Here is an 11,764-nt window from a genome sequence, read left to right on the forward strand (position 1 = left end):
TGAGAGAGGGAAATGTCGGCATCTGCTTCCTCTTCCCCAGGTACCGGCTCAAAGCTGCCCCGAGCCTCCACAGTGCCCAGGAAGGTTTGGCCCCAAGCTAAACCCTGTGTCTGTGGGGGCGGGAGGGTGAGGGGACCCCCGAGAGGTGTGTCTGCCACTTTGGGGGCTCACCTCTATGCTGTGCTCATCCCTGGATTTTGCGTCTCATTGCAGGTGAGGCCGAGAGTGTCCATCACCTGTTGCGCGGGGGCCAGGGCACATGATATGTTGAGGACACGAGACCCCTTCTAGACCCTCTGCCCACCTGCTGCTTCCTGCTAGCACCCATCATGTCAGGCTTCATCATCAACGTGGACTTCAGTCTCCATGAGGCCTCCAAGAAGCGGTCAGATGGCAACCAGAAGCACCAGCGCTTTGTGAGGCGGCGCCGGTTCCTGGAGCGGAAAGGCTTCCTCAAGAAGAAGCAGCTGCCCGCACCACAGCCGCAGCCTGCACCCAAAGGGCATGTCTCCCACCAGGGGCAACCCAGGAAGAAGCGGCCAGCAGAGGCAGGGACAGACCACGACTCCTTCCATGCCAGTGGCTTTTCCCACGCGCCCAGGACGCTCCCCAAAGGGAAGGATGGGTGTCGTGTTGTCCAGGTTGGCAGGACCATGGACTCCAGCTCCCAGCTGACCTGCTTCCCTTCCAAAGTGAGGAAGGTGGCAGGATCAATAAAGTCCCTGGCTGGCGTGCACAGAGAAGCTCTGCTGAGTGAGTATGACAGCGGTCTGCCCGCTGCCCCCGTCTCGAGCAAACCCAGTAAGCTGGTGGCCATTGACTGTGAGATGGTGGGTACGGGGCCTGGCGGGCGGACCAGCGACCTGGCCCGGTGCAGCATCGTCAACTACCATGGTGACGTGGTGTACGACAAGTACATCAGACCCATTGAGCCCATCGCTGACTACCGCACCCGGTGGAGTGGCATCCGGAAGCACCATATGAAGAATGCCACCCCCTTCAAAATGGCCCAGAAGGAGGTGAGTGCCCAGGGCAGGGGGTGGGCTGGGGTCTGGTACAGGCTTGCAGTGGGGGGCACACTTTTTCCAGTCCATTCCAAAGCCCTCCAGCAACGGGGAATCTCTTCAGGGAACCTGGTTGAAGGGGTGCAGACACCCTTGCACCTCGCTGCCAGCTCTGCTGGATGTCGAGCCAGGAGCTGGGGTCTTCCTGGGTGCCCTTGGCTCTCTGGTGGAGCTGCCCAAAGCTGCCAGAAGTCTCCATGCGCTCTCTGATCCCTTTGCAGCCCCTGTCCCAAATATACTTGTTATAGCCCTTTGTGCCGGTCCCATGCGTCAGGGCAATAGAACCCCCACAGCAGAGGCTGGAATGTAGAAAGCTGGGGGCAGCTCCGGAGACACCGCGTATGATCTTGGGCAGTGTCCTGTCTGCAATAGGGCCTGGCTTGTCGGCCCTGTGTGTGAAGTGAGAGGAGCAGGAGCTACGTCTGCAGCCTCTAGCTCTGCTCTGAGCTTGGGACCTCCTGGCATTGGGATAACAGAGGCCGGGAGACTCATCTTTGTAGGCCCTAGACGTGGACTTCAATGGGAGGTGTGTGCTTAATGTCTCTGCAAGCCAGGCCTGTAGCTGAGGCTGGTTCTAACCAGGCCTAGCCCCAGAGAAGGTGATAACGGAGCCAAGTCCCCTGATCACTCACTAGGCTCCATGTGCACGCTGTAGATCCTCTGCCTCTGATCATGCTAAATGCCCACTGGAGAGGACCACAACACCTCTCCTCTCACAGCGGCGGGGCGGGGCTTTTGTCCAGTATCTTGTAATATTTAAATGATGGTGACTCCAGGGGCATTTAGGGTTCCCCAAGGGAACCCCAGCTGCTGGCACCTCCCCTCTCTGAGCTGTGTCTCCATCCGCAGATCCTGAAGCTGCTGACGGGGAAGGTGGTGGTGGGCCATGCCATCCACAATGACTTCAAAGCCCTCAAGTACTTCCACCCCAAGGTGGCAACACGGGACACAGCTCAGATCCCGCTCCTGAACCGCCGTGCTGGCTTCCCCGAGCACGAGACTGCCTCACTGAAGCGCCTCACCAAGCAGCTGCTGCACCGCGACATCCAGGTACCCACATCTGGCCCAGCTGCTGCCTTCTGGGCAGTCCAGGCCCATCATTTCCCCTGTCCCTTCCCTTGCCGGCCCAGCTCCTGCTGGGCTCCCTGTGGGTCTGAGCATCAGCCGCAGGGAGGCACTCCAGAGCTGTGCTGCTGTGAAGCCCGGCTTATTCCCAGAACCAAGGGAGAGGGGGATCTGGCACACAGGGATGTGCTGTCCACTGTGTGCCTGGGAGGTGCCGCTAGATACCACTCCAAGGCTCCCTCGTGGGCCTTGCGGTCCTGTGCAACTGGGCTGAGACTCAGGACACCTGGGTTCCTTTCTCAGCTCTGCCAGTGACAATGGGGAGCTGGATGTTGCCATAGGGGCTCGGAGCCATAAGCAGGCTGGGGTGTTATGCAACCACGCCACCTTGGTCCTAACCCTGGGCTTTTTGGTTCCTGGCAGGTTGGCAGGGACGGGCATTCTTCAGTGGAAGATGCCAGGGCCACCATGGAGCTGTACAAGGTGATTGAGGCCGAGTGGGAGAAGCACCTGGCCCTGAGCAGGCAGCAGGAGTGACTCATATGGAGCCAGCCTCAGAGAGGGACTGGCAGGGTTAGAAATAAAGAGCTGCTCCCACCCTGCAGAGGGGGAACGATGGCAGAGCAGCAGCATGCTAGGGGCCCTGGCCAGGGTCTCTGGTGCAGCAGGTGTCTGGGAGGGAACACTCACTTGCCGGTTGCCACGCAGTGTGCCTCTCCAGGGGCCCTTGTCTTGGCCCCGTGCTGGGGATGGGGTGGGGTAGGGGAACCCTCTACCTCTGAGCCAGGGCATCCAGGCTTGGCCTAGGTGTGTCCCATGCCCTGCCTCTCCTGTGCTCCCTCCACCCCCATCCAGTGTGTCCCATGACCTGCCTCTCCTGTGCTCCCTCCACCCCCATCTCCAAGTCATTCAGACTGGGGGCGAAGGCGTCTCCAGGGGGGCTGCGGCTCTCCCACTGCCAGGGACATCTTCAGGGCTTGTTGGGCATCTGCAGAGCTCTGCTCAAGTGCCTGGCTTCCCCCGGTTCCCAGACCAGGGGCCTGGATGCCTTTTGCCTGCTGCAGCCCCCTCCTCACAGAGGTGAAAGGGAACAGCCCACCTGTGGTGCCCCCATCAGCGTGGGTGGCCAGCTGAAACCTCCCATGTGACAGGCTATACCCATGCTACTGAGGTTAGAATCAGGCTGAGCCTGGGAACCCATTTCTGGACCCCATAGCCAGCTGATACCAGCTTTTGCCCCCTGCCCCACTTTGCTTCTGCAACGGGTTCACGGCACATCTCAGTCTGATCTGATGGGCTGGAGCTCTGGACTGGTTCCAGCCCTGCCAGCTCAGTTGGCTGGGTCCATGGAACTGGGCAGGGGACATTGCCCCAAATGGGGCATGCCCTGTGTGGGGCCAGGCCAGAGTACGGCCTGGTGTCTGGAGCAGCAGGTTCAGCCCCAGGAGAGCGGCTCTGCTCCTCCCCTGCTACCCTGCTGAGTCTGGGCCTGATGTCTTACATGCGTGGGTATCATCTTCATTGACTCCAGTGGAGTTACTCCTGATTTACACTGGGGACTGCCAGCACAGAACCTGGTCCCACGTGTGCCCTTGAGGCAGGACATTTTATCGCTCTGTACCTCAGTTTCCCCACTGGGGAATGTGACACTGACTGGCCTCCCAGGCATGGTAAGATATAATTGACATGGTGCTCAGAGATAATCCTGGATTGGACTCAGTGCCATCCTGCCTTCAAGGGCCAGGTCCCCTTGCACTGTTAGTCCCCCCATGCAAGTGCTATAAGCGGAGAGAAGCCCAGGGTGACACTGGCTGTGCCATGGAGCTCAGAGAGAATCGGGGGTGGGGGAGTAGCTCAGCTTTCCCCATCCACATGCAGCTCTGAGCACAGGCTTCTTCTGGAAAGGGGGGCGTCTCCCTCTCATTTGACACCAGCAGCCACCGGCCATTTGCTTCTGTGTAGCACCAAGGTGCCTGACAAGGACCTGCTTCATGTTGAAAGCCATTAAAGGACTTGCCTGAGGGAACCCCTCTGTCTCCATGTGCTCTGTGGGGGCGGCACCTGCTGAGCTCCAGGACTTTCCTCATGGCCATCATAACTCCACCTTCCATGCGGTTCCAGCCACGGGCTGGCTGGCCTTGTTTTGGCATGGCAGGGACCAGAGACCTGCAAGCCATCTGGTTGTTTGGGGGTGACTAAGCTGGAGATGCCTGAAAAGGGGCTGGTGTTAAGCCCCCTCCCCTGGCAGTTGCCTCCTTCACGCTGAGCACCCACCCCTGCAGGTCCCTGGGGAAGACCTTGGCTCTCTGCCCATTCTCCTCCTGCATTATCCAGACTCTTCCGAGTGGCCGGATCCCTGCTGGCCTCTCAGCTCTGCCTTGGACTGCACAAACATGGTTCTGGGTTTCACCATCCTTTGCCACCAGAGGGCACCACAGGCCCAACAGCAGGGCCAAGCTGTATAATGGGTACAAACCCTGCCCAAAGCAGTTTCCAGGGCTCCCCCAGCCTGGCTGGACGGGGCAGCTCCCATCTGTCAACCTGAGGCACTGGGCAAGGAGACGCCGAAAGGTCTCTGCAGCGCGTGGCACAACTGAGGGCCCTGATCTCAGCCAGGGCCTCGCTGCTGCAGGTCCTATGTTAACCCAGCACCAACTTTTGCTGTCTCCTCTCTCTCTCCCCCAGGCCTGGATCTGGCCCTGACCATCAACTTGCTCCATTCTGGCCAGGAGGGGCTGGGCCAGCAAAGCTTGATGTGGGGCTGGTGGTTGCAGAAGTGGGGAGAAGCAGCTGCTGCCGGGAGCTGGGCTATGGCCCTCTCTCCTCCACCACCACTGACAGCTGAGGCTGAGCAGGCTCTGGTGAGGGGGCTGCAGCAGTTCCCACATCTTGTTCGCATCTGGGTCCCCTTGACGTTGGGAAGCAGCTCGGCGGGGTCAGCACAGGGGCAGGGTGGGGGCTGGCAGCCCAGGGTTTTCAGGCCCCAGCAAATCCAGCCCAGCCCCTAGCAACAAGTCCCTTCTGCTGGACCCACTGGCCAGTGTGTGCGGTGGGAGACCTGGGAGGGGGTCTCAGCACAGCTGTGGGGTCCTGGGGCCAGCTGGTGCCTGTGGCTGGGCAGGACCGGGCAGCTTCCAGCAGCTGGATGGAGAACCCAGGAGTCCTGGCTCCCACCCTGGCTGCCAGCAGGGCCCTGTGGTGCTTCTAGATGCCTGGCACCATCCCCTGATGCTCTCACTCTTCCCCACTTCCTCTGCACCAGCTGCCTCCTTGTCCCTATGGTAGCTCCATCCCACCCATCTGGGGCAAGGTAATTGGCACAGCTCATTAGCCTGGCCCATGCTGAATTGCTTAGCTGGGGTCCTTGCCTGCTCTGCTTCCACTCCAGGAGGGAAAGGGTGAGGCTGCTGCTGGGCAGGGTGAATTCACTGCCCTTTGGGTTGCCCAGATGCCAGGGTGGTGGGCCCTGGGGGGTGCTGTCCAGGGGAACATGAGCTCTGGGTGTGAGGTGCCCTGGGGAGTTGGAGCAGAGCAGGGCTGTTGTTAGCCGAGCAGGGGGAATGGGGGGAAGGCTGGGAGCCAGGACTCCTGGGTTCTGGCCCTGAGAGGGGGCAATAAGGTGTGTGTGTGGGGGGGTCTGCTGGGGTAAGACTGGGCAGGGGGACAGGACTCTTGGGTGCTATTTTGGGCCTTGGGGGCTGCTGCCGACTCCATGCAATGCATTGCCAGCCTCAAGTTATGTTTCTGTGCCTTGGTTTCTCTCTACAACAAAGTATTTCCCTCCCTTGCTGGGATGATCCCCTGGGTGCAAAGGGCTGACAGTGGGGGGAGAGGGGGCTGCTGCCCTGAGTGGGGGCTTTCTCATCCCCAGCTCTGCCCCAGGCCATGTCCCGAGCCAGCCCCTGCCCCCCCAGATCTCTCCGAGGGTAGCTACACTGTCCATAAGGGGCCAAGAGCGGCAACATCAGGGGCCTGACGGAGTCCCCCACCATCCAGAGACGGTGACCACTGGTGACCTGTCCGGGGGCATGTGGGGAGGCTGGGGCAGAGGCTGACTGACAAGGCAGGGCTCCTCTGCCCCCCCAATACCTCCCAGGAAACGCAGTGATTGCTCTAATTGCCAAGCACTTTAATACCTGCAATTAAAACCCAGTGGGGGAATGGATATGTCCACCAGGCTGGGATGGGAGACTCCGGGAGGCTGCTGCACTTGGAGTCTGGGGTTTCCTTGCATCTGGGGGCACTTCTTGGTGTGTGGCTGGGCCGTGCCCAGAGCTAGGGCTCCCCCAGGCCCCTCGCTGCGTGATGGATGGAGCAGCTGGCCCTGAGCCCCTGGCAGGGCTTGGCGGGGTGGGGGAAGGGGGTCCCTGCCTCCATGCTATGCACCTTGGCTACTAAGTTCCAGCATCCTGCCAAGCCCTTGCACCTGAGTGCAAAGCACCTGGGGAGGCCAGGGCTGCCGCAACCCACTTCTGTCTACAGCTTGGACCCTGACTCCCTGTCTGGGCTTGGGTCCCAGCCACGATGCAGGGTGCTGCTAAGAGCAGCCCGGGGGCTGTGCGGATCTGGCCCCTTCCCCTCCCCTCTGCAGATCTGCTAGCAATTGCATTCCCCAGCCCACAGCCAAGAACAATAGGCCCCTCCCGGCTCATGAAACCAAGCCGGAGCCAGGCAGGAGGGGGGGCTGGGCCGGATCCAGCAGAGAGCCAGGGGTTATCATCACATAGCTCGTTAACATGTCAGCCCTAATTGAGGCTCCTGCTTCACTTGGCAGAGCCTCTGCGCTGGGGCCCAGCTCCAAGCACGGCTGCCGGGGAAGCCCCATACGAGGGGCTGAGCTGGTGCGGTGGGCTCCTGTGGGCTGCCTGTGCAGATGAACAGCCCTGGAGCCACATTCCCAGCCAGGGGTGCATTAGCTCCCCGGTCTCCAGTTCTGCAGAGGCACAAAGGGAGGTATCCAGGGGGCTGGGCGGGGGGCTTGGATGCTGTAGCAGAGGTCTCTGCAAGGCCTGGGAGCACTGGCCATGTTGTGGTGGGGGGTGGCACAAAGCTTCATCTGCAAGCAACTGCCCTGGGTTGACTCCTAATATCTTGTTCCGTTTGTTCCACCCCAGAGGTGGCTGCATTTCATGGCTAAGCTGGCAATCTCCAGGCAGGCTGCATGCGAGCAGCTGCCATTCCTTGGTGAATGAATCCCCTCCCATTATGGCTAATAACCAGCTGCTCGGCCCCACCCAGAGACAGCCGCATTTCATGAGCGCATTGTTAAGACTTTTGTTTGAAAGGTCCCAGGCCTGGGACCTGCAGCACCTGGGGAAGGCAAATCGGATTCACTCCTCGTCTCTGTCCTCCTCCCTGATGGACTGGGGTTCAATTTTGAGTTGATGCAAACCTCCTGTCCCCCTGAAGGAAGCCCGGGCCTCGCCGGCCTGGGACCTATTTGTGGTGTACACTGCTCTCACGTCACCATGGCAAACCAGCCAGATGTTTGACCTTCTTTGCAGGAGGATGGAGAGACAAATTGGGCGGAGAATGGATCAGGGCCCAGAAGTGTCTGAACCATCGGAAAGGACCCATCAGCCAAAGCTGAGCTGGCGTGTGGAGGGGTCAGTTAGAAATAGAGGACATGTTTCAGGGAAGGCATGTGGAAGTATCCAGGAAGGGGAGAAGCCCTGGAGTCTCGGAGGGTTTCAATCCCACCCTGGAGGAGCACTGGCAGGATACAAGAAGTAGCTGCAACCTCTGGCAGGGGAGCTTCCCCCTAATCTTAGAGCTCTAAATAGATGCAGGAGGTCTGGGGTCTCTGCCACTGACTCCCCCCATGACCGCAGGCAAGTCCCTGCACATCTTGGCTTTTCCTCAGGGAAATCATGGCTTTGCCCTGTGCCAAGCAGGTGCTGCTGGCTGTCCCTGGACCACTGCAGGCACTGAGATCCCTGTTGCAACTCTCCTGGAGCAGGGCAAGGAAGTGCTGTGAGCCCCAAGTTATAGTTGGGGGCAAAGCACCAGAAGGGCTCGGAGATGGAGTGGATGGGATCGCAGTCTGCAGTGGCTCACAGGGCTGCGCTGGCTGAGCCAGGAGCTGGTGCTGAGCTGAACTGAGAGCCAGGCGCTGGAAGCATCGATGCGCCAACCCCATCCTGCAGCCCACCTGCTCCTGATGGGGCTGGAGCAGCCCTGGCCCTGGCCTTGCTGCTGGCCTGCTGGATATGGACTGAAAGCAGCGTGATAAGGATGGGCCTGCGGGGGTCCCGGGCTTGCTGCGGCTACAGAGCCCTGGCTCTGGTGCCCCAGACACCTGGATTCAATTCTTCTGGGTGCTCTGGAGTAAGCCCCTTTCCCTCCCTGTCCCCAAGGAGCCACTGACTGCCCCAGACAGGCATGGCCTTGTTTGTCCCAAGGTCTGCACTGCAGCAAGGCAGAGGGGACCCTGTGCCAGGCATGTGCCCGCGTCCTTCTCCATGTGCCACGCATGCCCTGGGCCCTGCATTCCCTGGGCTCTGGCGGGTCTTCCCCATGAACACAGAGCCAGTATTAAATAGCAGTAATGACTTCCTGCCTCGTTAGGGAAACAGGAAGTCGTAGAAGTGGGTGTCAGGACGATAGCTGGCTGGCTCGGGGCAGGACAGGAGCGTGCGCTCTAGGAGCATCCTCGTTGGCCAGTCTGCACTCAGGGCTGTACGTCTCCCAGGGGTCACGGGAGTGGGTCCCCCCTGTTCAATGTCTGTGCCCAGCTGTTTTCCGCTGCATCTCTTGGGCTGGAGTCTGCGTGGCCGGGGCTGAGCTGGAAATCCAGGTCTGTGTTGCAGAGACCTGCTCAGCACCAAGGTTTCCCTTGCATGGGACTGTGGGTTGAGCCTGTGGGTTTTCAGGACCGGGGGTGACCGGACCTGCTCCACATAGACAACCTGGTGCCTTCACATCAGTCTCCCACTGTATCCCAGCATGGCACAGTGGGGCCAAGGCTCCCAGGAGATGGACCCCAGCAGGGCCATGAGTGATGGGCAGCAGGGCCTTTGTACCAGGGATCCCTCCAGCTCGCCTTGTGCCTCCCTCCCAGGGTCAGCCGACAGGGCCTCAGGATGGATGCAGGAGGCTTCTTGCTAATGCAGGAGGGGGGAAGCCTGGGAGCAGAGAGGGTGCGAGGGGAAGGGAAAGGAAAGTGGGAGTGAAGGAGGAAGAGGAGTGAAGCCAGGGAGAGGGCACAGGGGTGGGGGCTGCTCCTTTGTTCTGGGCCAAGGTCAGCGCAGGTTCAGAGGCAGGAGCCCCGGCTGCTTATCACCCAGACTGGCAGCCCCGGGGCTCCCTTCCCTTCCACGGGACTGAGGCTATCTGCCCCTGGCACAGCTGGGCATGAAGCTCAGGGAGAGGCAAGGGGTGGCGGGGAGCTGCTCATCACTTTCTGGCTTTAGGTAGGCTGGTGGGCATGCATGTGTGTCTGTGAGTGCACACGTGTGTGAAAGTGCATGTGCGCCTGTGCATGCATATGTGTGATGGCATGTGTGTGTACTGTGAAGGGGGGGGTGTGTGCATGTGTGTTTTGGTGCATGCAGCTGAAGGGGGGGTGCACGTATGCGCGTGCAGTGCAAAGAGTGCATGTGTGTAGTGTGAAGGGGTGCATGTCTGGGTGCGCCTGCGTGTGCAGCTCGAAGGGGGGGGTGCATGCATGTTTATGTTTTGGTGTGTGCAGGTGAAGGGGGGTGTGCACATGTGTATGTGCCTGCAGTGCAAAGGGGGTGTGTATGTATGTGTACACGTATTCATTTGTGCCTGTGAAGGCATGTGCATGCATGTGCTTGTGTGTGTGCGATTCTGCCCTAAAGAGCGGGGAAGCCACAGTTCAAGCCCGAGGTACCCAGGCCAGCTGGGGTAGGGGGGGACAGCACGGGGCCCTTTGTGTCTGGCCAGGCCGTGGGAGCCGGGTTACATATGGGTTATAAATGGCCGGTCGTTAAAACTTTTATGCCTTTGCAAATCAGAACCAGGTGCCCCGGCCCCAGCTTGGCGGCAGATGCTGGACCAGCCCTTTCTAGCAAGGGGAGCGCCAGACTCCACTTTCCTTCTGCAGCAGGGGTGCCGGGTCAGAGCAGGGCCAGCCCCTTTCCAGGGGAAGGGGTCACGGGCAGGGGTCAGACGGAGCGAGATAAGCAAGGCAGTGACCTTGGGCTGAGGCAGAGCTATGGACTGCTGGCAGCGCGAGTCAGTGGGTAGTGCGGGTCTGCATTCAGGCAGCATCTCCAAAGCAAGGACTCTGCCTCTGTGTCCAGGGTGAGATCCCTGGAAGGTCTTGCCTAGGCAGTGGCTTGTCCTTGACCCCAGCTAGGGTCAGCATGGGATCCAGGGCTGGCAGGGAGGAATTGGGAACCTGTGTACTTGTTCTGGGCCAGAAGCCCATATCAAGTACCATTAGTTGGGGCCGAGAAGCCTTTCCCCAGCTCCAGTTGCCAAGGGCTGGAGCCTTCTGCATCCTGTTGATCTAACCCCGGCAGCCTTTTGGCCAAGGGAGCTTCCCCTCCTACCCCACCCTGTGCCCCCCGGAGCAGGCTGCAGCAGGTGCCTGGAGCAGAGAGGGGCAAAGAGAAAAACGTGGAGGGGGAAGAAAAGCTTTGGGCTGAGCGGATATGAAGGAGGGAGCTTAAACTGCAAAGCACCCCAGCTTTCTGTTCTGGGGTAGATCTGGGCTTGGGCTTTCTCTGGCTGCCCTCTCCAGACCTGCTGACCCCCTGCACAGGCTTCCGGGTGCAAAGGGTCTGGTGGGGACAGCTGGGGGCTGGCAAAAGGAGCTGAGTCTTGCAGGAGGGATGGGATGCCGTGGGAAGAGAAGGTGGTTTTAGCTGAAGGGGTTAGGGTCATGGCTCAATCCAGGACTCGGTGCGTGCCAGCCATACCCTGATCTGTCCTAGAAGCCAGGCACCGGGGTGCAGGAAAATGCCCTACACAGGGGAGACACTGGCAGCCGTTTTCCCCTCCCCTGCAAGGCCTCTTTCTTGCTGCAACCCAGAGAATCAGGCCCCGCGGTGCAGGGGACGTCTCAGTCGGGGCCGGGGTCATGCCCTGGAAGGGGTGAGAAGTGCCGCCACCGCATGGGGGGGTTTCACAACCCAGCAAGGCCCCATGGCCCAGCCTGAGGGATGGGTCATAGCAAGTATGTCCAGCTGCGCTACATTTCCCTCCCCTCCCACGGCACAAGGCAGCTTGGGGACTGTTCAAAACCACAAACCATGCACAGGCTGGCTCTTCCTGGATGGGCGAGGGGCTGGGCTGGGAAACAGCCGGCATGAATCAAGCTGCCAGAAAGCCCTCTGGGATGCCCCTGGAAGGGTGGCTGGGGGAGGAAGGACACCGCTGCACCCGAAGCCCCAGGCAAGGACCAGGCTCATTGGGCCCCTGCCACCCCCAGACCTTTGGCCCAAGGGTTTCGGCACCAGGCTGCATGAAAGGCACACATCGCGAGCGCAGCGGGGGATCTCATGGGTTCTCAGTAGCCATCAGGGGTTGGGGGGCCAAGTGGGAGTATCGTCTTCTTTCTTTTCCATTTCTAGGAGTGGCATCTTTCCTCCCTGCCCCCTAGTCAAGGACAGCCAGAAGTGCCTGGGGGATAGGAAGCAGAGTGGTGGAGAGCCAGCCCCCTGGTG

General features: G+C 60.4%; 1 protein-coding gene across 1 annotated transcript; it reads left to right on the forward strand.

The window, feature by feature from the left end:
• Window positions 1-2,975, forward strand: ISG20L2 (interferon stimulated exonuclease gene 20 like 2). Its single transcript, XM_006032581.3, has 4 exons — window positions 1-40; window positions 214-1,019; window positions 1,914-2,114; window positions 2,553-2,975. Exons 2-4 carry the CDS (start codon window positions 330-332, stop codon window positions 2,664-2,666), a joined length of 1,005 nt encoding a protein of 334 aa, XP_006032643.1. The 5' UTR covers window positions 1-40; window positions 214-329; the 3' UTR covers window positions 2,667-2,975.
• Window positions 2,976-11,764: the final 8,789 nt, after the last annotated feature.

Source organism: Alligator sinensis, unplaced genomic scaffold, assembly GCF_000455745.1.
Source record: "Alligator sinensis unplaced genomic scaffold, ASM45574v1 scaffold811_1, whole genome shotgun sequence".
Taxonomy (NCBI): domain Eukaryota; kingdom Metazoa; phylum Chordata; order Crocodylia; family Alligatoridae; genus Alligator; species Alligator sinensis.

Coding starts and splice junctions, on each gene's coding strand:
- ISG20L2 (XM_006032581.3), top strand. CDS start 330: ATGTCAGGCTTCATCATCAACGTGGACTTCAGTCTCCATGAGGCCTCC. Junction 1,020..1,913: donor TCAAAATGGCCCAGAAGGAG/GTGAGTGCCCAG, acceptor CTCCATCCGCAG/ATCCTGAAGCTGCTGACGGG. Junction 2,115..2,552: donor TGCTGCACCGCGACATCCAG/GTACCCACATCT, acceptor GGTTCCTGGCAG/GTTGGCAGGGACGGGCATTC.